A 26,435-nucleotide genomic window follows, 5' to 3' on the forward strand; every position below is an offset into this window, starting at 1 on the left:
TAGTGGTAAATTCTATACTGATATAAAATCTCAAGATATGAGAAAAAACATCAGGCCAGTGCAACACACCAACACACATTTGACATTTTCTGTCGAACTCTCACTTGTCCTTTTGGATGCAGAGGAGATGGCAAGATGTCGCCATGTGCCTGCAGGTCAGTCAGCTTCCTTTCCAGCTTTCGGGACTGCCTATAAGAAGTCTCTTTCCACAAGGGCCGTCAGGGTGGTTTCACTTTCCAATCCAACCACCTTAAAATGAAATCCACCTAATCTGTAAAATATCCTGGTCAAGTAAGTCTGGGATTTCACCCATCTGTACGCAGGAACTATTCACAAGGATCTCCGAACAAAAGATCGTTTCTTTGGTAACTTGGACTCCAGCTTTCATATGCAACCCAGATGGGATAACACACTAATGCCCAAAGTAATGGAAGGCCCCCTTTCTCACATCAAAATTCCATTATGAGAGTTTTGATCAATTTCATTTTACATTTGGTGAAAGTATTTTTTCCACACTCAACAAGTCACTTTTTGCCCAAGCCTGAATTCTGAATCTTTTAAAATCTCCCTAAATTTAAGTCCCAAAGACTAGTTAACTTGCATTTCTCCCAACATCTACATTTCCTATTCTCGAAACCCTTCGTCTATTTGCTCACTCACAGCAAGACAGAATAGAGCGAGGGTAAATGAGTGAATAGAATTAAAATCTACGGAACAAAAAGTACAGTTCCTTTTTAGAAACGAAAGACTTCTTTCTGCATCCAGTTATTTCCTGTGTGAGATTCTGTGGGTAGTGTTAGCACGGCCAGAAATGCACAGGGTCACCATTCAGCCCAGAGTGGGCTCGGGAGTAAGGAAACTTCACCATGGATACCGTTATAGGGCTTCTGGTGACAGAGACAGCACAGGGGGTGCGGGGCGCCTGTTACAGGACGGTCTAGCTCGCAGAGTGATCACACTTGCCTCTGGGAGAGTGAGACCTCCAGGCATGGCTCCAACTCTCCCACTGAGAACACCCAACAGTGCAACACCAAAGTACATCCATGGCTTCAAAAAGAAGAAACGAATTATGCTTCCCAAGTCACACTGTGGTTTACCTTATCAAAACCATCTATGCAGAATGGCCCTGAGCGGTCAAGGTAATAAAGCAGTTGACTCTTAATAGGAATTGATGGCTGGCTAGGCACCAGGGATTCCAACGAGAGGTAAGACCCTGTCTTTTCTTTCTGCAGCATTTCTTGCAAATAAGCCTAGTAAATACATTTAATGCAATTTAATACAATTCATTACACTGCTTTCGTCCACCTTCCTTTTCCACAGTCAATACTATAGGTTTAAATTTCTCGCTACTTACGTTCTTTCCCCCCCCCGGTGTTTAGCACATCTTAAAGAAGAATAAAATGGTATTTGTTCAGCAATTTTATTTTTGAAATGGTGTTTCAGATGGATGGATATGAAAATACACTTACCTCATCCCATTCTAAAAGGTAGTTGGTGATTTTTGAACCATTATCAATTGGTGCCTAAAAAAAAAAAAAAAAAAAAAAAAGGAAAACAGTACAATGAGATTAGAGAAAGCAGTTTGCAGACAAAACTTCCGAGCTCTTGGCTTAGTTCAAGTACACTATCATCTATGCTAGCCCTGTGCTCTCCCTTTGGGTGGATACCCCTGGTGGCTCCCGCGATACCTTGGGAAACATTATCACAAATGAATTTTCATAAAATTCAACTGCAGAGAGAGCCCCACTACTAAAAAATCATGCCCCACAAAGAGCCAAAGCTGCTTTCCCCTCCGCCTCTACCTTTATACCCACACTGTGCCCTACTTCCTCTGGGGATAAGACTTTCAAGAGGCACTTCGGGTAGAGGGGGAGAAAAAAGGCAGCTGGGAAATGGAGATGCTGCCTGGAGTCTGATGGGTAAACCTGACCCAGCCAGGTTCAGGGTTAAGAGTATATATTTTTTTGTAACTTCCTCCACACAGTATTTTTTTTTTTTAAGTGCTTAAGATTAGAAAGCCTTCTGTGCCACTGAGATTTCCCTTAAAAAAAAAATGAGATCTCTTGGGAGGTTACGAGGAGCAATTAGCTCTTCACATGTTAGCGAAAAGAAGTCTCATCGTTTGCTTTCCTCTTAAAAGCATGTGGAGGTCTATTTCACTGAGAAAACGGGCATTGAACCACGGGAAGGGGAGTGGAAAACTTTCAAGAAGAGTGTTTTGTGGGGTTAGCCCTGCTAGAAGGGGGTGCTGCCATGGGGTCCCTCACTGCATGATGGTAGTTACGACGGAGGGAGGAGAAGGCAGCTAGAAGGAGGAGGAGACCAGGGCTCCCCACTGCACCAACGTGTCCATGCCTGGCCTTCCCCCAGGAAAAAGCAAGAGGTTCACAACTACACTGTCTGGCCCCTAGCTAAAGGCAGCGGGGCCACCACAACTGCATCTAAAGCCCAGCTCAGCTGTTTGTCAAGTGTGGTCTTTTGTTATCCACTTGCTATCCCGTTTAATTTTGTGTTCCAAGAATAAATGATGTGGTAGGTTACTGGGAGACTATATATAAGTCACCTACTCAACTACTAGGCAGGAACAAGAGCTGTTGTTTTGTTTTTGTGAATAATAAATCATCATCAAGGGCTCAGCAAGTATTAGCTAAATTTATGAAGAAACCCTTCTCTCCTGCTTTTGCCTTCTGGGTCATATCTGGTCTCAAACCCAGATGTCAGGGGAGTGCTCTAGGTTGTACGGAACTGTGATCTCAGGCTTTTGTGGCTCGTTTTGGGAGACAGGGATACATCTCAAGTTCTAAATAATGGACAAAATCAAAATTTTAGAGGAGAACCCATTTCTAAGATAAGAACTCTATTCATGATGTTTAGAAATTTCTCTAGAGAACCTACTGCTTCAGTCGTTTCTTCTTGATATCCTGCCCCACCATTGGGTTCTTCATACCTTGAAGGTGGGAGCAGTGACTTTGGTTTTTGTATTGCCCTGTCTCTTACTGCTGACTAACAAGAAGTGAGAAGATCTTGACTGTCCGTGTGTTTGAGGATTCAAGGACAGGTGGGGAGTCAAGCCCTGTCCCCCTGTCCTCGGGCCCCCAGCTGGTGCACTATGATCAGGAAATCTGTTTTAAGGACATTTAAATGAAAAGTGAACTGAATCCAGAACTTTCAAGTTTGTACTTGACTTCATGGAACAAGAAAGACTATGTTTTTGATTCACAGTTAAATAAAGGGAGAAAGACAACGTGAAATGTTTTCCTCCAAATAAGTAATCTTTTTCTTGAAGGTGCTGCTCTAAGACCTGAATTTCATCCAGGTTTTAAGCTGAGTATGTTATCAGTGATTCCCAACTTTAGGTTTATAAGACCCCGGGGTCCCTCTGGTAATCTTAAGATTTCTTCTATTTTCCAAACAAAATGAATTTTAATTCTTTCCTTTAAAAAAGATATGTTCATGTATGTACATGTGCAAGTAGAGACCATGTTTTAAAATGGATGTGTTATCTCCAAAGACTTCAACAATGATGACCAGTTGGGTGTTACAACTCTGAAAAGGTAGGGAATCACTGACCTGGATTATCCCTGGAAGCCAGGAAGGAAAATAAAATAGTTCAGATTCTAAGCCAGTCTAAACTTTGCCTTTGCCAAGCAACACACTCCATGTTGGCCAGTGGCTATAAGAACGCAGCTGCCCACACAAGAGGGGTCTCCAGAAGCCTGGGCTTTACTGCTAACCACTGCTCTCAAAGGTCTGAATGGATGCCCTGCACAAATTCAACCTCCTACATTGGGAACAAAGTAGGTCTTCACCAATACAAGATCTTTCTAGTCCCCTTACTTCTTTCACACGTGAGTATATTCCCCAAACACCACAACTCTTTAGCTCTCCCTCTAAAAATTTCGTACCTTAAGTTGCATTTAAATAGAAACATAGAGAAATAATTACCATAGAGACTGGTATTATAGAGAACCTGCTACTTTCTTGGGAACACACAAGTGCGGGTAAGAAGCTAAGGATACGCCATAAAGACCTCTCTTTGGCAAGAGTTATTTGTAGCCAGGAAATTGCATTTTATGAAAATGACTATACAATTCAGACTTTAAAAAATAATGAGTAGCCCCAGCTGATCTAAGGCCTCATCAGTAAAAGTTAGTTAAGTTTTAATATAGTTAGAACACTTAACATTCTAGGCTGTTTTAAATATTAAACATTTTAGAGTTGCCACTGAAACAAGCCCATGGAGCCAAAACCAACTTATCTCTAAATCTTTCTTCATGAAAACTTTCTACTAGAGTCTTCAGTTCAAACGTCTGTTGAAATGAACGAAACCATTAGAAAGTGATGAAAGCCAAGTATCTTAAGAATTCATACCATGTATAACGTATTGCTTGTGAACCTTAAAGATTTACCCCTGCAGAGAGAGCTACAACTATTTTTTGCACTTCTACCTCCTACCTCTTTGCCCAGTTTTTACAGACAGACTTTCAGTATCATAATCAATTGTTTCACATAGTTACTATGTAGAAAATCAAATACAATCATCAGACTATAGTGCTAAACAGGGATGCTTCAAATGGCTAGATGTCAGACTGTGCCTGACACACTACCCACCTTCCACTGCAAGGTTAGCGAACTTTTGCTCCTGTGTGCCAGCTTAGGCGGGAAGGGACACTCGGGTGCGCAGCTGTGGGTGGTGAAGCTAACGGGTTCGGAGCAGGATCCCTTTACTGAATTGTACATGGCATACACCCTGAAAGCAAAGAGACAAAGATGGTCAGTGGCAGTGGCCCAGCCCAGAAGATCAGGGCTTTCCAAAGAAGAACAGAATTTACGTAGTACACACCATGACTCCTTCTCTTATCTACTGGTCTTGTCCTGACTTAACTACCGCCAGCATCCTCAGGAGATAATGACCCCAGCAGGGAATGTGCCTCAACTCATTCTTTCCTTCCACTAGTTGTCAGAACGCATTAGGATGGGCAGGGTCTACTGACTGGAAAAGAATATGCTGAATACGAAAATATCCTTGGGCCGCCTCGGTGGGACAGACAGTGAAGTGCCTGACTCCTGGCTCTTGGTTTCGGCTCAGGTCGCAATCTCATGGGTTGTGAGATGGAAGTGCACAGTCTGCTTCAGTTTCTCTCTCCCTCTCCTCCAGCCCCCCCACCCCCCTGTCTCTGAAATGCAGAAATCTTAAAAAAGGAAAGAAGGAAGGAAGGAAATCTCCTTATCCCCCAATCGGTCTTCAAATATACATTCTAAACCATCAGGCCACTCTCCAGCTGACTTGGTGCGGAAGGAGGCTGAAAGGAGAGGAAGGGAATGGCCGAAAAGAGACGAGACGCGGTGCTCAGAGTCTACCGACTGGAGCGAGAAGTATAAACAATGGGGTAGAACAGATCTTTCTCAGAAACAGAACATCTTTATTCTATTTTCTTAGAAACAGAACATCTTTAAACTGTTTTGAACACCGCAGAGACTTGGGTGGAAGTATGGACTTTTCACACACAGAAACATGCCTGCTACTGCCAAGTGCATCTCTGACTCAAGAAAAACAATGTTCAGGTACAGTTTATCCAAGTGAACATTTTACTTTTGCACCTGGCACCGAGATTAAAGCTGTGTACTCCACGCATTAAAATGCCAGGCTCAGTGCTGAACATATGGGCCCGATTTCTCCAGACCAGCTATGAACAAAAAGCATGCAACGTATTGTTATAAAACTATACTTCTTTCAAATAGCATAAAGTAGGGTTATGTTGATTTTTTACCACCTTCCTTTCGGTTTTTTCATTTTTTCTTAATATTGAGCATTAAAAAAAAAATCCAACTTGAAAATCTACTCTTATAAAAAGACAACAAAGAAACTGTTGCCTAATAGAGATGCAAGGATTAAGCTAATCAGAGTCAGTAAATGTCTCAAGCCCTTAATTCTTGAGGTCCCATTAAAGATGAAAGAAAATTCAGAATCCAGAGGGAAGTAAATTTCCCCAAGCTACACAGCTAGAAAGTTGCCTCAACTGAACACAGTTGTGGAAATCTAATTGCTACACTCTATCGCCTACTGTCCATATTCATCCCGCAATTAATGCTTCTCTGAACACCCACAATTCATCTTTCCTCACTCTATGCTAAGAACATAAACAATGGCTACAGATAACATTATGGAAACAGGATCTAGTTAGGTATGTGATTTGCAAGGTCCTTTCTCCTCAAGGTCAATCACAAAGAAGTTATAGAGGTCACGCATGTTAAAAGTACTAATGCCTATTTCTATTTTACAAGGTAAGATGCATATTTTCTGGATATTTGACTTATGTGCCTTATGGGAGGACACCATGACATCTGATCCAAACAAAGGATACTTACTAAGATGGTCTTCACCCAACCCAGTGAAAAGAAATGTACCTTTCTGCATTCACTCTAAGTAGGAACATGGTAATAGAAAAGTGAATGGTAGATCTGGCAAGATCATTTCCCTATACTAGGAGCTCACTTGGAAAATGAATCACAGAACACTCCAGACATGGGCAGGGTTCCTGCCTAAACTTTAATAGATTGACTGGATTCTGTAGCTAGTGGCTCATGGGTTACAGCTGGCCCAAGATATGTGTGGAGAGGGAAGAAATAGTGTTTCAAAATATCACAGCCACCTCTGCATGAATGGAAGGACATAGGCAATGGTCAGTACAGAAAGAGATAAGCAGACATTCTGTACTCCTAATGAAAGACAAATACCACTATCTAGAAAACCTCTGCCGAAAAACCAAACCTGTATCAGATTAAGCCTCATTGCCACTATGAAGGAAACACAAGAGAGTATTTTAAGCAAAACTACAGGGATGCAATCAGCCTACTTCATACTGTCAAAAATTCTACAGGATCAAAAAAAAATTATTCCAACAAATAAAACTGCAAAGGGACAAAAAAGAAAGGGAGGGGGAACCTACAGATGAAAAGAAACTTAGGAGATACTAGCCCAATGGAATAGTCAGACCATGTCTGAATGTCAATGACAACAGAGTGAAGAAACAAAACCTCCATTTTTAGGACAGTTGAGGAAATGGAAACAGTCCCTGAAGGGAAACAGTTGTGTCCCTTTAAAGACACGAAGGAATTATCCTTTTTGCTTTTTTGGATGGGCACGTGATGACGGTTACGTGATACGCAGATGAAATATGATGACATCCAGACTTCGCCTGTGAGGGCAGGAGGAGGAGGTGTGGGTAGCAAGGCAATGAGACGCTGGGTGATGGATCTAAGAGATTCCATCAGTTACTATCTACTTCTGACTGTATCTCAAATTTTCTGAAAACAAAAGTTAAAGATCAAGCCACCACTTAAAGTTCTAGAGATCTCTCATTAAAAAAAACAAACCTCTGGTTTCTCATAAAACTTAGAAGTTCTAAGGCCATCTGTACCCCAGTGTTCATAGCAGCAATGGCCACAGTCGCCAAGCTGTGGAAAGAACCAAGATGCCCTTTGACAGACGAATGGATAAAGAAGCTATGGTCCATATATTCAATGGACTATTATGCCTCCATCAGAAAGGATGAATACCCAACTTTTGCATCAACATGGACAGGACTGGAGGAGATTATGCTGAGTGAAATAAGTCAAGCAGAGAGAGTCAATTATCAAATGGTTTCACTTAACTTGTGGAGCATAAGGAATAACATGGAAGACATTGGGAGATGGAAAGAAGTGAGCTGGGGGAAATCAGAAGGGGAGACAACCCATGAGAGACTGTGGACTCTGACAAACAAACAGGGTTTTGGAGGGGAGGGGAGTGGAGGGTTGGGTGAGCCTGGTGAGCCTGGTGAGCCTGGTGGTGGGTATTGTGGAGGGTACATATTTGCATGGAGCACTGGGTGTAGTACATAAACAATGAATCTTGGAACACTGAAAAAAATAAAAAATTAAAAAAAAAAAAAAAACCCCACTCAGAAGTTCTAGCAATGCAGCGGCATACTTGCATGGTAGTAACCAGATAAAGAGGAGAGCGATTCCCCTCTTGGTGGGGTGGGTACAGTCCAGCTCAGAGTCCTCACCACTTCCTGCTGTCTCGTCAGCACACACGGTGTCTCAGCTGCCCTGTACCCAGCTCTTGACCCACCTGGATTCCTAGAAGTCTCACTTCATAGTCGCTGGGTATGTGTTTACGAATTCAGACTATACTCAGGTCAACTGGGTCCTGAATGTTGACAGAGTCGGCCCCCAAAATCTACATGGTGCATAGAGTGGAGGAAAGGAAGCAGGGACAAGGGCCCACAGGGGGCTGGCTGATGGCAGTGAGTTATCTGCGGAGATCTGGACTCAGTCAAGTGCACTCTTACTCTTTAATGAGATTCTGGGAGTCACAAAATATACATTTATTAGGGTAGAGAAACAGGAGTGATGGAGGCGCCTGACAGCCAGGTTGGCAGGACGACTACTGATGGGAGAAACAGAAGATCCTGGAGACAGACTAAAAATTTGAGGCTGTTGAAGATGGGCAGTTGTACGGGCCACAAGAAGTTATTTTTCTTGCCTTTCAACTCAAAGAACGTTATAGTTTAAATTGGGAGTCAGTGTTTTGCACTCATAAAAGTCTGTCCACAAAGGAAATCCATTTTCTATGCAATGTAAACGTGCTGCGTACAGTTATCTAAAAGCTGACACAACATCTAAGTATCCCATGATTATATCCTTCAGTTAAAGTCATTCAAGTAAGTAGACAGCAACTAATCGCTCTGTTTTGCGCAGTAACTTTTACAGAAAAGTCTCTGGAAATGATGCTTTAGTCTCAAGAATGTTGTAATAATGTTTTTCATAGGATAGTGATGTGTTTCTCATGTGAAAGAAGATCAGTGGATGAGGATCAGTTTCTTGGGTTAAATAAGTCAACAAACAGTTCAGTTCTTTTTATATTTATCCCAGCCAAGAAGAATATACTTTTCTAATGATATGACTAATCTTGTGTTGGGTTTTCACATTTGTTTCAGTTTAAATACAGACTAAACCCTTATGAAACAGGTGCTCCAAAAATTTCAGAAATTTGCCTCCAACTTCCTCCAGCCCATCTGTGACATGGTAGGAACCACGGTTTCTAGTCAGTAACACCTATTTCATAATTCTGTACTGAGATGGTCAACCATATTTTTGGAAATGTTTCATCATGTAATTTTTCTGAGAAATGTTATTATGTGGTATCATTTCTGGACAACTTCTTTGCCAAATTGTTAATGCCAATGACTGGGAAGCTGCTTCAAAGTTTGTCATGAAATTGCTATCCATTCCATCACTCACATTCCCGATTACCCCATCATCGTTCCTGACTCCCATGATAAAATGGTTAGTTCAATGGCAGTATTAATTCTAAAATTACCAACTAGAACAGGCGTATGGTATTTTGTGTATGTATAAATATTCCTATAAATGAGTGAATATAGATGTTTATGTGTTTAAACTCACACACTTATATGTATGTATTATAAAATATAGTTATTCATGTAGGATGTGTGTATGTATGTATGTACTGGATTTTTCTCATTTCTCCCTCAATATATAATCACACACACACACAACCTTTCTGTCTCTGTCTTTCTCTCTCTCACACAACACATATACAAGATTCTGTACTGGTGGCTTTCTACAAGAAATAATACAATGCCCTATGTGGAAGCACTGAATAAATACCCTTTGGTAATTATAAACTGATTCCTTTTAAACATTCAACCAACATTAAAATGCAAAAAGCAATTTGTGTTAGAACTTGGTAACAAATAAAAAAGTGATGGCTTTAGTAAGAATCTATGCCAAGATCCAAGATCCAAATTTTCAAATCAATAGGAGTATTGCTTTCCTCAATCACCAGGGGAGGGGAAAAAAAAAAAAAAGTTCAATAGTTAGATGTGCAGAAATGAACACAAAAACTCACAGCAAAAAATAAGAAAAAAAGTCTTTAAAACCTAACATGTCCTGGGGTGCTTGGGTGGCTCAGTGGGTTAAAGCCTCTGCCTTCGGTTCAGGTCATGATCCTAGGGTCCTAGGATGAAGCCCCAAATCAGGCTCTCTGCTTGGCCTCGTCTCTCTCTCTCTGCCTGCCTCTCTGTCTACTTGTGATCTCTGTCAAATAAATTAAAAAGATCTTAAAAAAAACCCAAACAAACAAAAAAACTAACATATCTCAATATGCAATTTTCCACATGGAATTCGGCGTAAATGGCATGTCAAGTGCCAGTCTAAACAGCCACAGATGCATGATCTGTAGCACTGTCCTGAGGATTCCCAATCCCAGCGGGCTGACAGGAAGACGTCACGAGCCGTCTTGCCCAGGAACTGAGGTTAGCTAAGCACCAGACAGCCAACAACAGCATCCATGATACTCAGAGGCTGTTACTAAAGAAAGGTTTGGGTATCTGATGGGTAAACCAACTCAAGCAATACTCACTAGCAGGAGGGAGAAAAGAGTTGAAAATGGCAAAAAGCACTGAATGAAGATATGGAATGATCTGAATGAAGGGGATGGAATCAGTGGCAAAAATGAAAGGCAACAAGAAATGTAAGAACAGATGCCCAGGACAGGACTTTAGTACATGACATGAGAAAGAAACTGTTCACTCTACTGAAGAGTGACGTGTGGAGACTTCCGCAGGCCTTCATCGAAACCTGCAGCATTAAGAACTGGAAGGAGGCGGCGGCCTCCTTGAACTGCTGAAAGAACTCTCTTGTCGTTTCTATCATTGGCTCTACAGACTTGAACCAGGTGACACTTTCTAAATTGGTAACACACAAATACATAAAAATGGCAATGAACATAATTGCTTCTTTCATAGTCCTACAGTAATGGAATTCTTCTGCAGCTTCTATTATGGAAATTTAGAGAGAAAATTATTTCCACCCAGTCTTTTGAGGCATTAGAGGTGACTGTTAAATTTAAAATCATATTTGAGGCTACTGTTGTTTCATGCAAGCTTATATTCCTGGAACTAAGACGTTGTGAATGTTAACTCAGCTACATCATAAAAAGGATTTTTGCTCCCTTTTTTTTTTTTCAGTGACAAGTATGACATAACTTTACCTCAATAAAACAGTAAGAGATAGGGTCAAACCATACACAGGCTATGAACCTGTGTCATGCAGCCTTTTTTACTGTCAGACTGTGGAAACACCATAACATCTCGGAAAAACAAAACAGAATAAACAGAAACATTTAGACACTTCACAGGCTTAGAACAAGTTTGCACATATACTTCATTTGTTCTCACACCATCTTTCCAAGGCTGGTATCCATCTTATTCTCATTTTATAAATAAGAAAACAAGGCCATTTAAGTTTAAATGGCTTGCCTAAGTGACCGGAGCCATTAACCCCGAAGTCCAAGCTCTGTGCCCTACTGTCACCTTGCCTCACCAAAGCAATTCCATGCAGAGGAAGCTATATCCAAGCAGGAGTTGCGAACATTTCGATTTTTCTCTAGCTTGAAAAAGGAAAAACTGTATAAGGTGAGAGTGTGAATGATCTATAGGGAAGTAGGGACCAGGCAGGGAACAAGGAAAATCTGGACTGTAGACACTTTTAATAGGAGAGAATTTTTTTAAATACTAAAAGCGATTACAACCAAAAAGAGGGAGAATTTTCTACCTCCCTGGCAAGCAGAGAAAGACATCACGTAACAGCTAGTGGTGTCTTAGGCTGGCAGTGTGGTGTTGCACAGGTGTGATGTAAAGCAAAGTCAGGGGTCCCTGATATGTCAGGAGAGGTCTGGATCCAAAGCCTCCAGTGAGTAACTACCCCATGTTCTTCTTCCTCTTGGGGCGTCCATTGATTATTCCTTTTATCTGCCCGGAAGTTCAAGATGCTTATAAGACATGGCAGTAAAAAGAACCAATGAGCCAATGTTGTCAGAATTTACCCTTTGTAAGACGAGTTAAAAAGAAATGAAGGGAAACAACAGACAGAATGGCCAATCAAGGGCAGCCCCCTGAAGATACTTAAAGTTACAAGAACTTACAAGTTTCTTTACAAAGACATTGTTAGCTCATGAATGAGCAGGAAATTAATAAAGTAAACCCTTATAAAGCAATAACAATCCACTGTGAAAAGATGGGAGAGAAAAGGAAACATATGTTAACAATGCAGAACATTTACATGGTTCCCTACATGGTGGCAGGTTTTCTGGTTCGTTGTTAAATCAACCATTTGAAAGAATCAAGTATTTCTATCATCATCTCGGCTTCACAAATTACACCCATCTTTTTGTTTGTATGGACTGTGAAAAGTTCAAAATGCTTGGGCTGAAGCTAACTGATTCAAAATCCAAATGTTTTGATTTAAAGAGGAAAAGAGCGTTGCAACAGAGTTCTGAGCAATGTAACAACCAGGCAGATAAGCCTCTTGAGACGGAATACAGAACACCTTGCTCTTTCATTATGGCTTTAAACTTAGTTTTAAACACTTACACGGCTAATAAGGCATTTAATCTGGCATATATAATATAGTAAGGCACATAATCGCTACTTCCCCACCTTTTTAGAGAGAATATTGTGGCCTCGAGTCTGTGTGATTAAGCACAATTAAAATAGTCAATTCACAGCAGAAACAGACTCGAACTTAAGCCGCCTGGCAACTAATATGTGTTCTCCCTACTAGGTGATACTCCCTCCGCTCCATCACGAAGGAACCTTTGGGAAGTATAATAAACATTGTGTGCTTGGTGTTGCAACTGTATTACATACTTTGATGTGCACACATAACATAGACGAAGAATGAAGTCAGAATCTGCTGTTATGTGTTCTTTTAGATAAAATTATAATTCCTGGTCATCTTACAAATTACATAAAATTTTAAGTTAAAATTGAAATTTAAAAACTGTTACGGACCACCTTCAGTGACCTGTTTGCAAATGGGTATGTGAATGTATCTTTAAAGATTAGGTGAGCTCTGTAAAAGTTCATGTAATACTCTCCTCTTCATAAGTCTATGGTTGGCTGGCCTTCTTCCTAAGATTAGTTAGCTCTGCCTATTATAGTAGTCCCAGCAGAGATTCCAGAAAAATCAGAGTAGAGATACCAGACTAGGTATCAGATTATATAGATTCATGATTCTGCCAAGTTGGGTTAATGCCTATTAGATATTTGCATTACTTGTCTCATTTCAAAACCTACTGTCTCTTAAGGACCAAAGGTGTTCTTGCAACAAAGCAAGACTTACTCATTTGTGCTGAATTTTGCATTTATATATATTTATATGTGAAGGGGCTTGACAAACAACTGAAACACCAAAGGCAAAATATTCACTTCTTTTACAGAAAGAAAATACTGTAAGTGAAACCATACAATCCAGTAGATCTTAGAAGACTCTATAAAAGTTACTTTAAAAATCATTTTAAAAATTCCATTTTGGTTCTCTATTATCAGAAGCCTTCTGTTTACTCCCCAGTTACCATCTCTCAAGTGCACAGCACTAACATATGGCCAAAGAGCTGAGGTAGCACAACTTTCAGTTAGGCAAGTGCCCTTACCCAAAAACTTCCTAAAAGGAGCACATGATCTATTTTAGCAATCTGAATTCTCCAACACAGGTCAGGTCTCATATCCTAACTCACCTCACATGATAATCAGTTGCTGGTCTGAGATCTTTCAGGTTACATTCTAATTCTTCTCCACTGCAAAGAAAAATCATCTATTAGTCAATGACACCCATTTCAACAGTTAAGACAGGTTTTAGATTTGGGTCTCACAGTCATGTAGAGCAATGGTTCCAAAACTCATGTCTGATACCACCATAAACCAGAAATAATCTTGCCTATCTGGTATTATTACCCTTCTGGGCTAGCATATTAGATTCCTTTTAATGATGTCATCCTAGACAGGGAAAATGACAAGGTTAACTTACTAACGAAGTTCCAAAAGGTCTTATCAGTACTTCAAAGTAAATACATAAAAACAAGTAAGCAAGGAAATTAAATAGAGAGATAAATGAAAGTGTAAAATAACTATACCAGCTGTCCACTGAAGGTAGCTCTCAGACTGACCTTGGCAGGAACCCCAAATGCTTCAACTTCTCAACTCTCTTGAAGAAATCTCCATGTGCTTCCCTCACATACCAATACTAATTGTTCTCTGACACACATACAAATCAATCCTTTCTTTCATAAAACGAAACCACTTATATGATCAGAAGTTGCAAATGCAACGCAGCTTAAGCACAAGGCAACAGCCAATATAAAATAAGGAATGTTCCATTAAAAGTTTTTAAAAGGTGAGGGGTGGGGGCCTGACTATATTCTTCAGAAAAGGTCAAGGTCACAAAAGACAAATGCTACGCCAGTGTTCCAAGTTAAAGGTGAAAGACATATGGCCACGAACCGGAATATCTGACCCTGGACCAGATTCTGTACTTCAGGGGAAGAAAAACGCTATAGGATCATATTTAATGAACAGATAAACCTGGGATGTGGACAATGGACTAGACTGAAGCATTTTATCAACGTACATTCATGAAACTGGTCATCGCATTGTGGCTATGTAAGAAAATACCCTATTCCTGGGAAACATACCGAAGTATTTAGCAGTAAAAGGACATGTAATAGACAACTAATGGGAAAAATACGGGTTGGGAGGACAGCAAAAATGGGAGAGAAAGAGTAACTCCAAAAGTAAGCCAAAGAAAATAAAAAGATACTAATAGGGGAAATCTGGGTAAATTCCTTTGTCTCTTTATTTCTGCAACATTTTGTAAGTTGGACGTTATTTCAAACAATAAGACTTTTCTTTAAGTTGCAAACTGGAAGCCAATGTCCACACCATGCCTACAGTTCTCAAGTTTGACCTGCACTGTATCCTTAGTGTTTTTGAGTTTGCTGAATGAGTTTGACATTAGGAAAGCTTATGTAACAATTCAGATTTCCAGTATTTCTTAGGGAAAAAAAATCCAAAGAAATCGGCAACTCTAGAGCTGTATCCCCTTATGATAACAACCTGACGTGAGTGGCGGCTGGTGTTTTCAGAGGAAGGCAGGAGAGCTCTTGCACACCTCACCCCCAACCTTCCTCACTTATGTCATTGGCCAAGTTCCTCTGGGCACTGGAGGCTAGCTCCTGCCATCCTTGGTCATCCTGCCTGGACAGAACCTCACTGTTTCTTGAAGCAGCTGGGAAAAATGGTGCTCTATGCATTTCTTTACAAATTTCGACTTCTCAAAACAGAACCAAATGGATATGAGCTGGAGTAAGGAGTTAGGATTTTATTCTAAGTACAATGGGGAATCACCACAGTGTCCTCACCTGGGAGTGAGTTGGTGTGACCTGGTTTCTGTGGTGTGGGATGCTTCTGAGCTACACTTATTTAGGAAAGCCTTGGACTGAAATGCTTTCAAGCAATCTTTACTACAGGCTAGAAAACTCTTGTGGAGGGTAAGAAATAGAATGAAATGGAAGGAAACCATAATACAGAATTTCAAAAAACCAGACTAGAAAATCACCTGGGTCTAAAAAAAGGTAATCAATCAAGAGAGTGCATGACTGATACGTATTTAAAAATTCAAAGTCATGCTCACTTTTTACCCTAATAGGCAATAATGGAAATTTTCCATTAGTCCTATATTGACAGGCTAACATAACCAAGTAATAGCTCATCAACACCAAATAACTACAAAAGTCATTTCTGATCGGCAGTTACTCTGGACAAAAATAACTCCTGCCATGAAAATTATCACTAACACTTAAAATGAACTATTTAAAGAAAAGTTTGCAAAGCCTCTAAATTCTTCCTGTTTCTGATTTTCCCTAATGACTCCGATTTCACCATTCAGCAGTGCAGAAAACATGTGGAGACATGGACTACCTGTATATTATCTTGTACTTTCCGTCCCGTCCTTTGTCGGATAAGGCGACCTCATAGCTGTAGGGGAAAGAAAGACCACTATGGGGTCCACATGAAAGTCCAACAGGGGGCGCCCAGGACAGCACAACTGCTCTCGCCTGAATATTAGAAACCTGAGGAAAAACAAACACAGAGGAAATTATTCAGACACTACATCTTGCAGTAACATTTTTGTGATGACGAGCAGTGGCCTGAGACAGGCTCGGGAGTTAACGTAAGGTAAACAATTTTAATGACAAGGCCAAAACCATCACACGGATGGCCTAGATCCTGATGTCCACAATAGCTCCTGGAACATCTCTCCTTCTAACGCAATTCCCATTTGATCCTCCGGAAAGTAAAATCATCCGTCCTGTGTGGGAATTTTTTTTAAAGGTAAAAAGCTAAATGTGAGACTTTCATGATCTCCGTGATGAACATCTCATTTCCTGGAAGGAGCCCTGTCCACAGGTACTTTCTGGAGGCCGCCCAGCTGCCAAAGCCAGTACCTTCAAACCAGGCTCCTTGGAGGCCTCAGCTCCCAGGAGAACTTAGCAATGGCAGGAGTAGGACCCAGCCCGGGGCTGAAATGGGTGCCTCGGTAGTGGTTCACCTCCTCCCAGCTAGTGGGGGTGGTGTGTATGTGTGTGTGTGCAGCTTCCGTGTAAGACTTCATTTGAACAGAGGACTCTGGCACCCTCAAACATGCCAGCTTTCTTCCCTTACTTAGGACCCCACTGAGGCAGGTTCCACCTCACGTGCCTGCCGTTCTCAGCAGGATGGAGCTCCAGCCACCCCGAGCTGTAAGCTGTTCAGTGACAGACCCTGTTGTGGGCTTCCTGCCCTTCCATCCCACGTGCTCCCTCTAACTAGTGCTTCCTGGGGCACCCCAATCTTTTTTTAGAGTCTTCTGTTCGTTCCATTTCTCGCAGAGATCCCTCCGTACCGCTTCTGTTCTGTACAGACACAGCTTCATGATCTATGTAACCAATTCTTTAGTCTAACTCCTATGCATCATTTGTGACATCAGCTGAGCCTCCTTATTCCCAAGTAACCTTCCCTGAAGTAGTTCAGCTATCACCACCCCTCTGTCCTACAGCAACTTGTTAAGATTTTTATGATCATAAATCACGTTTACGGCATTTGCCTCCCTTTCCCGCTGGACTGTGGGTCTCCCTAAGGGCAGGACCCAAGTCCTAGTCAACTGTGAGTAGTCACGGCTTAGTAAATGTTTGCTAACTGAAAAACAAAAACCAAAGGGGCTACGATAGTCTGACTTTTTTAATACAGGTGACACAGTGGATGGTAGACCAGCATAACACACCTCTTTAAAAAACCAAAGACACTGTTAAAGAATCAAACTCCATCCTTGTTGCTATGGCTCCAGACAAGCGTCTCCTCTGGCCATCTACCCCTCCTGCCCTATTCCACCGCTTCAAGGATGCCATTCCCTCTCCCCCTATAACTTGGCTTTTGGTTTTCCTACTTTCTAACCTAGGACCTCTGCCTCAAAAAGTACCAACCGAGTGAAGTGAAGACTGACCTGTGGGAAATGTTCTCACATCAGACACACAGTACAGAAGAGTCCCACAGCAGCCTGAGACCAAGTCAGGAAAGGTTTCTGTCTACCTCTGCCTGGAACCCCGCTCAGGATCAACCGCTGTTTTCTCTGTGCCCTGGCCATGTTTTGCTGGTACCTGTGCCCAGCAGTCATTTCCTCACAACGCCCTTCATTGGTCACTCATGTGTTGGTTCTGACTAGATAAGAGTTTAAGGCAGTATTTCTACAATATACACACACCCCAGTGTGTCTGCTGAATTCTTGGACACATCATTAATGGGTCATCTTGAGGTACTGGGTGCTATATTTGATTTTTAACTTGGAGATGTTTTGCTATTAAGAGTTTAGTTTACAAGTACAAAAGAAGGCTCATTATGTACTGAAAATCGCTGCTGTGCACAATTCCAAGAACAAAGTGGAGTAACACCGATTCGATGAATGGTGGCGTGAAGTAACATCAAGTTTCAAAGTAGGTTGGCGGATGCTAGCGCATTAGATACTGAACAAGTATCCATAAACCCACAACCCTTTAAATTCTTTTCCATCAGCTATTAAGAACTTGTACTTAGCTCAATTATTAATGGAAGAGTGACGTACAGCCCCTGAAGCATTGACTAAACAAGGTTCCCCCTTTCTCCAGATTCCCTGAGGAAGACTGAAGCAGGCAAAGGGTCCTCTGAACGCAGATCTCCATGCACATGCGCTCCTCCGATGGGCCAGGCTTTCAGAAGTGCTGAGAACGGTCCAGCATTTTCAAAGAACAGCAACTGTGACTTCTGGGAATTCTTTCCTAGAGCTAAGCGGCCTGCCACCTAGCTGACTAGCACTGTCGCAGAAGCAGAAGAACATTCCCTCCTGTGCTCCTGCTGCCTCCCTCACGCAGACTCCCGGGCCTCAGGCTTCCTTTCTTTAGGCGCTGGAATCTGGACAGAAAGAGAGCTTTGTCTCTGGCACAACTTGGAACTCACTTCCATTTCAAGGAGGATGCCAGGAGATGACACAGTGCCTTTCAAGAGAATGTCGCATAAAGGGGAATCCTCTGCACCAGATGCCTATTCCAGGTGTCCAGGGAGGTGGTGACCCTAACGAGAGATTCAGGCCCTAAGAACTCTGGTTGGCTCAGGCCTTCTTCAGGGCGAAAGCTAATCTGACTATCACAAGGATCGTCATGGCTGACATCCTACAAAAGAAGTGTAGAAGCCATAAAACTGACTTCCTGATGTTTAATTATTGTACTGCAAACTGAAGTCCATCTCCTTCACGATGATGATAAAAGTGGTGATTTCTAGTTACAGGATCAGTGGACAAGACCCAAGCTGACACTTGCTTTGGCACGAGAGATGTAAACAGGTCTGTTGTGGAGGTACCACTGCAAGCCTGCTGAGGAATTAAACTGCTTTGAAGGATCTAGGAGGATTCATAAAACCATCATTTATTTCTAAATAATTACATAATGATTAAAAATCATTGTTCTCTGTGTGTTAATTAAATGTAGACTCCAACTCGAGGCAGTTGCTAGGTAAAAGCATATGTATATGCATACACACTTGGAAGTAAGACGCCTGATCTGGTAGGTGTTTGATACATGGTCTTTAGCTCTCCTTCTCCCTGTCCCCCTTTCTCTCCTGTTCATTCAGTATTTTAAAACTTTTCTGTAAAATTTTACTATCTTAATTCTTAAATTATATCATATGCAAATGATGCTCATTATTTGGATCAAAAATACCATTTATTTTCATCAAGTTACTAAATTATTCATCCCATGTTAAAAAAATATTTCTATGTAAGTCGGTAGCTTCTAAATTTGGTCAGGACTTTGGAGTTAACTATGTGGGAGGCCTGCAGATCCAATTAGGGAGTACGTTAAGGAAATATTACCATGGAAATATTGGCTTCACTTCAAAAGTATCATCATGAAAAATAATAACACAATGGAAAATTTAAAAGGCAAAGGTCAGAGATCATTACTCAAAAAAAAAAAGATACTCAAATCTAGGGTTTCACAATCTGTTTCTATCATTCCTTAAGTACTAAGAACCTTGAATCTTTTCAGATATACTGCTGATTATTTTTTCGAGGAATGGCTTCTTGGAGGGACAGTTGTTTCTCTTAGGTCAGTTTACTCACTTCTGAAACCGACAAATCAATTGTTTCCACAAGCTAAACATGAGTGGATGGGAACAATGCAGCTTACATTTATTTGCACCCTGAAAATAAACAGCCCAGCAGTATGTGGGGGACAACATCCAGCACCGTTATCAGAGCAGATTAAACCACGCTGCGTTTGGAGGTGACACGTACTGATCGGGGTTTCTTCCTAAATCACTTAGAATAACAGCAACCTTGTTTCTGAGATCCACAGATGCCTTGCAGATCCCAAGGCACCGAATTCTTACAAGTCTCAGAACAAATACCTTGTCAATCTGTACCCTGTTTTCACTCAATGGCTAAGTTGTTTGGACCTCTATAGTATCCAGGTTTCTGGAGAGCCAATGACTCATTTAATTAAGGGGGGCCTGAGGCTCCAGAAAGATGGCTGGAATCAACAAATCCTAAATACCGTTAATACACCTAAAACAAATCATTTACAGAATCTCAAAGAAAAATATATGCCTCTTAGTGGAAGGTGTTACGGGACATGGCTGAAAAACAAATTTTAAAAGAGCCCAACTGCTGCTGCTCTGGGTCTTTCTCTGGGCAGCGGCCAGGCACCCCTTTCCTATTTCAGAGTGGAGCAGGGAATTTCACTTTCACATAATGACACACTCTACATGACACAGAGGTGTTCCATCCCAAGTCCTGTACACACCATATATGATTTACTTCTCATAGCCCCGGTGCTATTTATTGTCCTACCTTTCAAAGGTGGGGGGGGGGGCTCATGTCCCTTTTCCCAAATCACAGAGACAGTTCCTGGGCCCCAGGGGCCCACACCCAAAAAGCGAACCCCCCCCCCCCCCCGCCCCCGCCGCCATGCTGCTGCCTCGAGCTCTGGCACTGAGCTGTCCCACATTCCACCACTGCTGGCTGAGCCTGTCTGATGGCGGCCAGCCTTCAGGCATTTGTCTCCCTGGCTGGAAGCTAGCGGCAGCCCCCGCAGTCGGCCCCACATTTAGTCAGCAAATATTTGTTAAGGGCTCACAATATGCCAAGGACCGCACTAGGTATTAGAGGCACAAAGATAAATAAGAGACACAATCTTGAATAAGAACTCCAGATAGGGACAGGGGAGGTGAGGCTAGGAGGGAGAGGAGGGGAAGGAGAAAAAAAATGTGTAAAACAACTGACTGAGCTGGGAAGGAGGAGGGGGCAATCATCAAGCAGACAAGGGCTATGTGGGGATCAGGGGAAAAAGAATGACCCCCAAAAGTACACCCACATCCTAATCCCTGGAGCCTATGACTATACTGCCCTGTGAGGTAAAAGGGGCCCTGCAGATGTGATTACCTGAAGAACCATGTGAGACAGAGACAATCCTGGGGTGTCTGGCTGGGGCTGATGTAATAGCAAGGGTCCTTATAAGTGAATGGAGGAGGAAGGAAAATCAGAGAAGCAGGTAGGAGGATGGATGGGGCCACAAGCCGAGGAATCCAGGTGAACTCCAGAAGCAGCTGGAAAAGGTGAGGAAACAGACTCCCCCCAGAGCCTCCAGAAAAAAAATGCAGGCCTGCCAACACCTTGACTTTAGCCAAATGAGACCCACTTGGGACTTTCTGGCCACTCAGATGACAATCCTATCAATGTTACAGCGATCCTATCCCTTTACCTAAAAACTGCTCGATGATCCATAAAGAGTAAGTGCTTAATAAATGCTGAATCAAGGGAAGGACTAAAGCATTTCCACAGTGCTCTTATCTAGCCAAAGCCACATGATCCGAACAAACACAGACTCTGTTGCTTGTGCAGTCAGGAAACAACTAGGAGTGACTCAAGACCGACACAGTATGTGCTCACGTGAGCAAGGCAGTACTGTGGAGTTTTGTGACTGTGCTGAATCGGTCAACTAACCGGCGGCTCTGCCTTTGTGCTCCGATTCTGATGCCTGCCTCCCTCATTCTGCTGTACCACAAGTATAAGCTTCTCCCACGATTCTGTGTGGAGAATCCCAACTGACGGGCAGGGACAGGAATCCAGGGAGACTCTGAGAGGAAGCCACTCTTCACAGGAGGCATCAAAGCCTGAGAGCTCAGCAGTCTGTGACACCAAGTATCCAATAGGCTGTAACACCTTACTAAGGTCTCTCCATGGCTCTCCGTTCTCTCCTAGCCATGCTGGGGGCCACCACCTGAATTCTGCCTCCTAGAGCCTCTACTGACACCACAGTAATGGATTCCTGACGCTTGCCTTCCTGGGTCCAATCTCTTCTCAGTCCAGTACCTCTGTCAATGGTTTCATCAGCCTCAATAGCCCCGACTGCATAGCTTCTCTGCTCAGAAACTTGCAATGGCCACCTGCTCCTTGCCAGTCAGGACAGACTCCACAACCCAACATCGACACCCCACTCCTCAGTAAGTTCCCTGCTGGCCCCGATCTCCAACATACCTCATGCTTTTAGGGTTAGTCAAAGTCAACTGTGTACCCTGAGGCATGTGTGAATTCTTCTGTTAAAAAGCCTCAGTATCTGAAACACACCAAGGATCAAGGTTTTCCATTTGGGCCGGAAAACATCCAGAACACTGGCTCTCTCACCTCAGATGAAAGGCTGAGTCAACAGTTTGCATTTCTTGCTTGAATTTCAAAGCATTTGGCAAAAATCAAACTTAAAACCTCACAATATCATCATTCCTACCAATTTTTCTTCTTGCCATTACACTCAGTATTTTGGACTTAGTTTTTCTCAACTAACATTTAAATACCTTTTTGAAAGTTACCTGGAAAAATACTTGGAATCACTGAGGTTTTCAAAAATGATTATTACTACATTTACACAGGCTAAAGGAAATCATCAAAAGAAAACTGTTCTGTGGACCTGTGGTGGGGAGGGTGTGAGGGGGACGATATGTATCCTTGGAAGCAGGAAAGAATACCTAATTGCATCCAGAATACCTTAACAGAGAAGACATTTTGGTGGTTTATGACTGAATAGAAAGACTGCTGTTCTGTATTTTCATGCTCCATTAATAACAACACTGTTTCATAGTTTATAAATAATCAGCAATAGGAAGGGGCCCTTTTGTTTACCTACTATGTGGTAAAAGAAAAGCACATTTGAAATGCTTAAGAATGTGTCATTTACGCTGAGAAATCCAGAAGACATACCTGTGGTTTCTCTATTCCTGAAAGAATGTCTTGCACCCTCTTGACTTCCAACTCATACTCTGCATGGAAAAAGAAAAAAGAAGAATGGTTAATACCAGTAGAAGGTAATGAGGTTGCCCAGTTCCTTCTCCAAGGCCTTTAACTAGAGCCACCATGGAGTCAGTTGCCTGTGACCGTGAACTTTTGGTACCACACACAGGATAATGACAAATCTGGAATGGCAGTGATGCCCGGGTGGGGATTTCACTGAGGCTGTGCCAACCTGCCACTGTACCGGTTTACATATTCACAAAGTTGATGAGATTAACAGTGAGTTCCATCTAATAATGCTACGGGCAACAGAAAATAAATGGTCCTAAGAAGAAGGGAGAGACTGGATCAGCTAGAAGCTGAGGCTGTATGAAGAGATAAGGCTGAAGAGACAGTGGCCAATTCATCCACAGCTGTGAGTTCAGATTTTTTAGTCAATTTTTATTCTAAGTTCAATGGGCAGCCACTGAAATGTTTAAGGAGAAAGACTGACATGGTCCCCCCCCAAAGGCTGAGAAGACCTGTTTGGTTTTTCATGAAGAGTGGACATATAGAAGGTATGCATGGAACTTCTTGGAGAGATTAGTCAGCACATTGCTGTGCTGTCTGGGTGGAGGACAGAGGTCGCCTGGCCTGGGGGTGGTAGGAAAGACAGGGAGAACAGAGCTGGTTTTAGAGGTATAGGTGTTGGAGGACTGGGTGTGATAAGCAAGGGTGAAGGAATGAAAAGAATCAAGCATATGTCCCAGTTTTTGGCCTGATCAACTGGATGGATGGTGATGTCTTTAAATAAGATGGGGAAGTGGGGAGGTTTTGCATGGGGCAAGAACTGTTATAGAAAGAGAAGGGGAAACGTGCTTGAAGCAGAGAGGATGGGGAGGGAAGAATGTGTATTTAAAAAAGTTAAGAAGAGACTTAAACTTAAGACTATGTGTTGTAGAGGAACCAACCTCCCAATTTTCACAACCTACTTGATGTAATCTAATTCTGAACTTACAGATCTATTTAACTGTTAAACCTAGTTTATGAGGTAAACGCTCGAGCTACATGATTGCTGAGCATATGTCCTCACCCTCAAATAGTTCAAGTCTAGTGGGGGAACGTGAAAGCAAGAGGCAATTCCATGTGATAGGTGCTTTGATATAGATAACCCAAGAGAGAGCATTCTAGAAGGCTACCTGAGAACCAACACCTCGCTGCCCCTGTGGACAAGCAGGCATTTGGAGGTAAGGAGGGAAGTGGAACTGGGGGTGAGAGGTTAGGAGACTCAGCTCTTCCCCAGGGCTATTCATACTCACTGTTCAAGTCTAATCTCAAACTCACTCTACAAGAATCCTGCCTCAACCCTACCCCCTGCCCAGCCTCCAGTCATTTTCACATGCCATTTATTTCCTCTCTCTTGATTACCAAAATCTAGAAATCCTCTTGTCTGTGTGTTCCCTTGTTTATTACTTGTCCCTCCTGCTAAAATACACATTTCGGGAAGGCAGCGATGCTACAGACTTGAAATAATTTTTTTTTTTTCCGTGAAGAATCAGATAGTGAGTATTTTTGTTGTGTAATAAGTGAACCAAGTCTGAGTAAAGAATAGTAAGACTTGAAGCTGGCACCACCCTAAACTTTAAAAGGATCAGTTCCTTTCTTTCCTGTTGTGTTCTACTTAGGACAATGTGTTTACCTCTACCTTGTTGAGAAAAAGAAACCCACTGGTGGCAATACAGGCGTTTAAATTACAACTGAGGAACTTCACCTTCAGAAGACCAAATGACAAGCTCGTTTCTAATCACGTAGTCCCAGTCCCGTTAAGATGTAGATAACAGTTTATAAGTCAAACACAGACATAATATCCTCACACTTTCTGGAAAGCCTCCTGTAGTTAAGGAAACTGTAAGTAACGTGTATCTGAGAAATTAACTGTCAGTAAAAATAAATAAAATAAAATAAAAATAAAATAAGCACAGTTGCAATAGATGAACTGGTTCCCTTGTTAAAGAGGAAACTTTGTGAATCTCTGGTTACTCCAGAGTTTGCAGGACCCGATGGTCTCAAATGCTCGCGTCACTAGCTATACTGCTTCCTTCTGCAGTCACTGGCACAAGGGCACGACGACAAGAAGCCCGAAGCCAGACCTCCTTGAGGTAATAAAGGTTTAGATTAGAATGGAGATAATCACCTACTCAACAAAGACGAGGGGAAGAACTGAAGAGCTCAGCAAAAGAAGAATCCTCAGGACGGTGTACTAGATAGAGGGCATGAAAGAAAGGAGTGAAGAGGGACGCTTTGTCCCACAAAAATGGAAGCCCCCTCCCCCTCGGCAGCTTTCAAACAGAGATAACAGGAGAAAATGGTCAGGCTTTTGACAGAAAAAGGAAAAATGGAAAAGGAGGTTGGATTGGAAGGGGGTTCTGTTTAAGACAGAAAAGAATGGGTTTCAGGTAAGCGCCAGAAATACAAGTGAAAGGTCCAGAATGGGATAAAAGCAACTTCCAAAGGGAGGTCAGGACTGTCCCAGTCTGCTGTGATTATGGCGAGGAAAGCTTATCTTTCTTGAGCACCCAGGTACGTGCTGGCTGGTCAAGGCACCATGCCCTGGCTCATTTGTACAACACTGTGATCAAGATGGACAGTCTCCACTCCGCCTCACAGCAGCGGACAGGGCCCGAGTCTATTTGGGCATCATGGTTTTCACCTCTGAGGCTGAACACTACACATGCAGGTGTCTTTGCTGACTGAGAAATGAGGAGGAGGAATGAGGAAGGCAACAGATGCCGGGCCCGCAGACACGATCTCCCTAGGGCCACCGACCAGTGTGTGGCCCCAAAGCAAGCAGAGCCTTTGACCGCACGGCGACAAATGAGTAAGGCTCTGGGGGTGGCGAAGGCGAGCACGTGGAGAGAGAAGAGCCGAGGGCTGAGGGGGGGGTGGGTGTTCGCACTGGGGTGCATGGAAGCAAGAAGGTGGCAGCAGAACACCCCCGCCCACAGGTCCCATCAGAAAGCCTGGGTTGTTGGGCTTGTTTCTTTTATTTTCTTTTTTTCCATCTCTAAGAAAGCTGTCAAATAAATAGAGCAAAGGCCTTTGGATCTGAGGGTAGGTATGTGAGAAAAGGAAGAAAAAGCAGGTCATGAATGGAGCCAAATAAACAAAGGATTCTGAGAAGATCAAAACTAAAAAGGGCAGGGCCAGGGACAGAAAGGTAGTGAAGGGACAATCACTGGCCTATTATATCAGGAGAAATGCAGTTTCAAAGCCAGACCGGATTCTTTCTTTCTTTCTTTCTTTCTTTCTTTCTTTCTTTCTTTCTTTCAAGATTCTAAATGCATACGGAGAAAGAAGAGAAAAATGCATTCACACCACATTTACTGAACGCTTTTCCATTTGTGCTGCCCCAGACCAGGAGAAAAGAGTAAATAAATGCCAGGCATACAATGTGCACACACAAGAGTGAAAATAAAACCCGTTCAACCGAGCTAAAGTGACAGTTACTTACTACATGTAAAGTAAACTCTCGCGTGAAAGCTAGCAGTCCGGTATGGGATGCCAAAATTCACAACTCTCCCACCTGAATAACACAGTTCTCTCAGACCCTGGCCTGCCTCTCACAAAGCTAAATTGAACTGTGCCTCGGAGCAGTCTACAAATTATCACCCTTTCCATTCAACAGCTTTGGAGCTCAGCTATCCAGGAGATTCCAGAGTTTGGATGAAGCTTTCACTTGCTCGCCCTGCTTTCTTTACCTC

At 42.4% G+C, this 26,435-nt stretch overlaps 1 protein-coding gene across 2 annotated transcripts in view; it reads right to left on the reverse strand.

Annotated features, from left to right (window-relative positions):
* FNDC3B (fibronectin type III domain containing 3B) overlaps positions 1 to 26,435 on the reverse strand; it is a 338,247-nt gene that overhangs the window by 75,162 nt on the left and 236,650 nt on the right. For both annotated transcript variants that reach the window (XM_059391541.1, XM_059391542.1), the window contains exons 7-11: positions 22,666 to 22,724; positions 15,828 to 15,979; positions 13,589 to 13,648; positions 4,612 to 4,750; positions 1,470 to 1,523 (exon numbers count right to left, since the gene is read on the reverse strand). In XM_059391541.1, the coding sequence (XP_059247524.1) occupies positions 1,470 to 1,523; positions 4,612 to 4,750; positions 13,589 to 13,648; positions 15,828 to 15,979; positions 22,666 to 22,724 (464 nt within the window). The remainder of the gene's footprint in view (positions 1 to 1,469; positions 1,524 to 4,611; positions 4,751 to 13,588; positions 13,649 to 15,827; positions 15,980 to 22,665; positions 22,725 to 26,435) is intronic.

This window comes from Mustela nigripes, chromosome 2, assembly GCF_022355385.1.
Source record: "Mustela nigripes isolate SB6536 chromosome 2, MUSNIG.SB6536, whole genome shotgun sequence".
Taxonomy (NCBI): Eukaryota; Metazoa; Chordata; class Mammalia; order Carnivora; family Mustelidae; genus Mustela; species Mustela nigripes.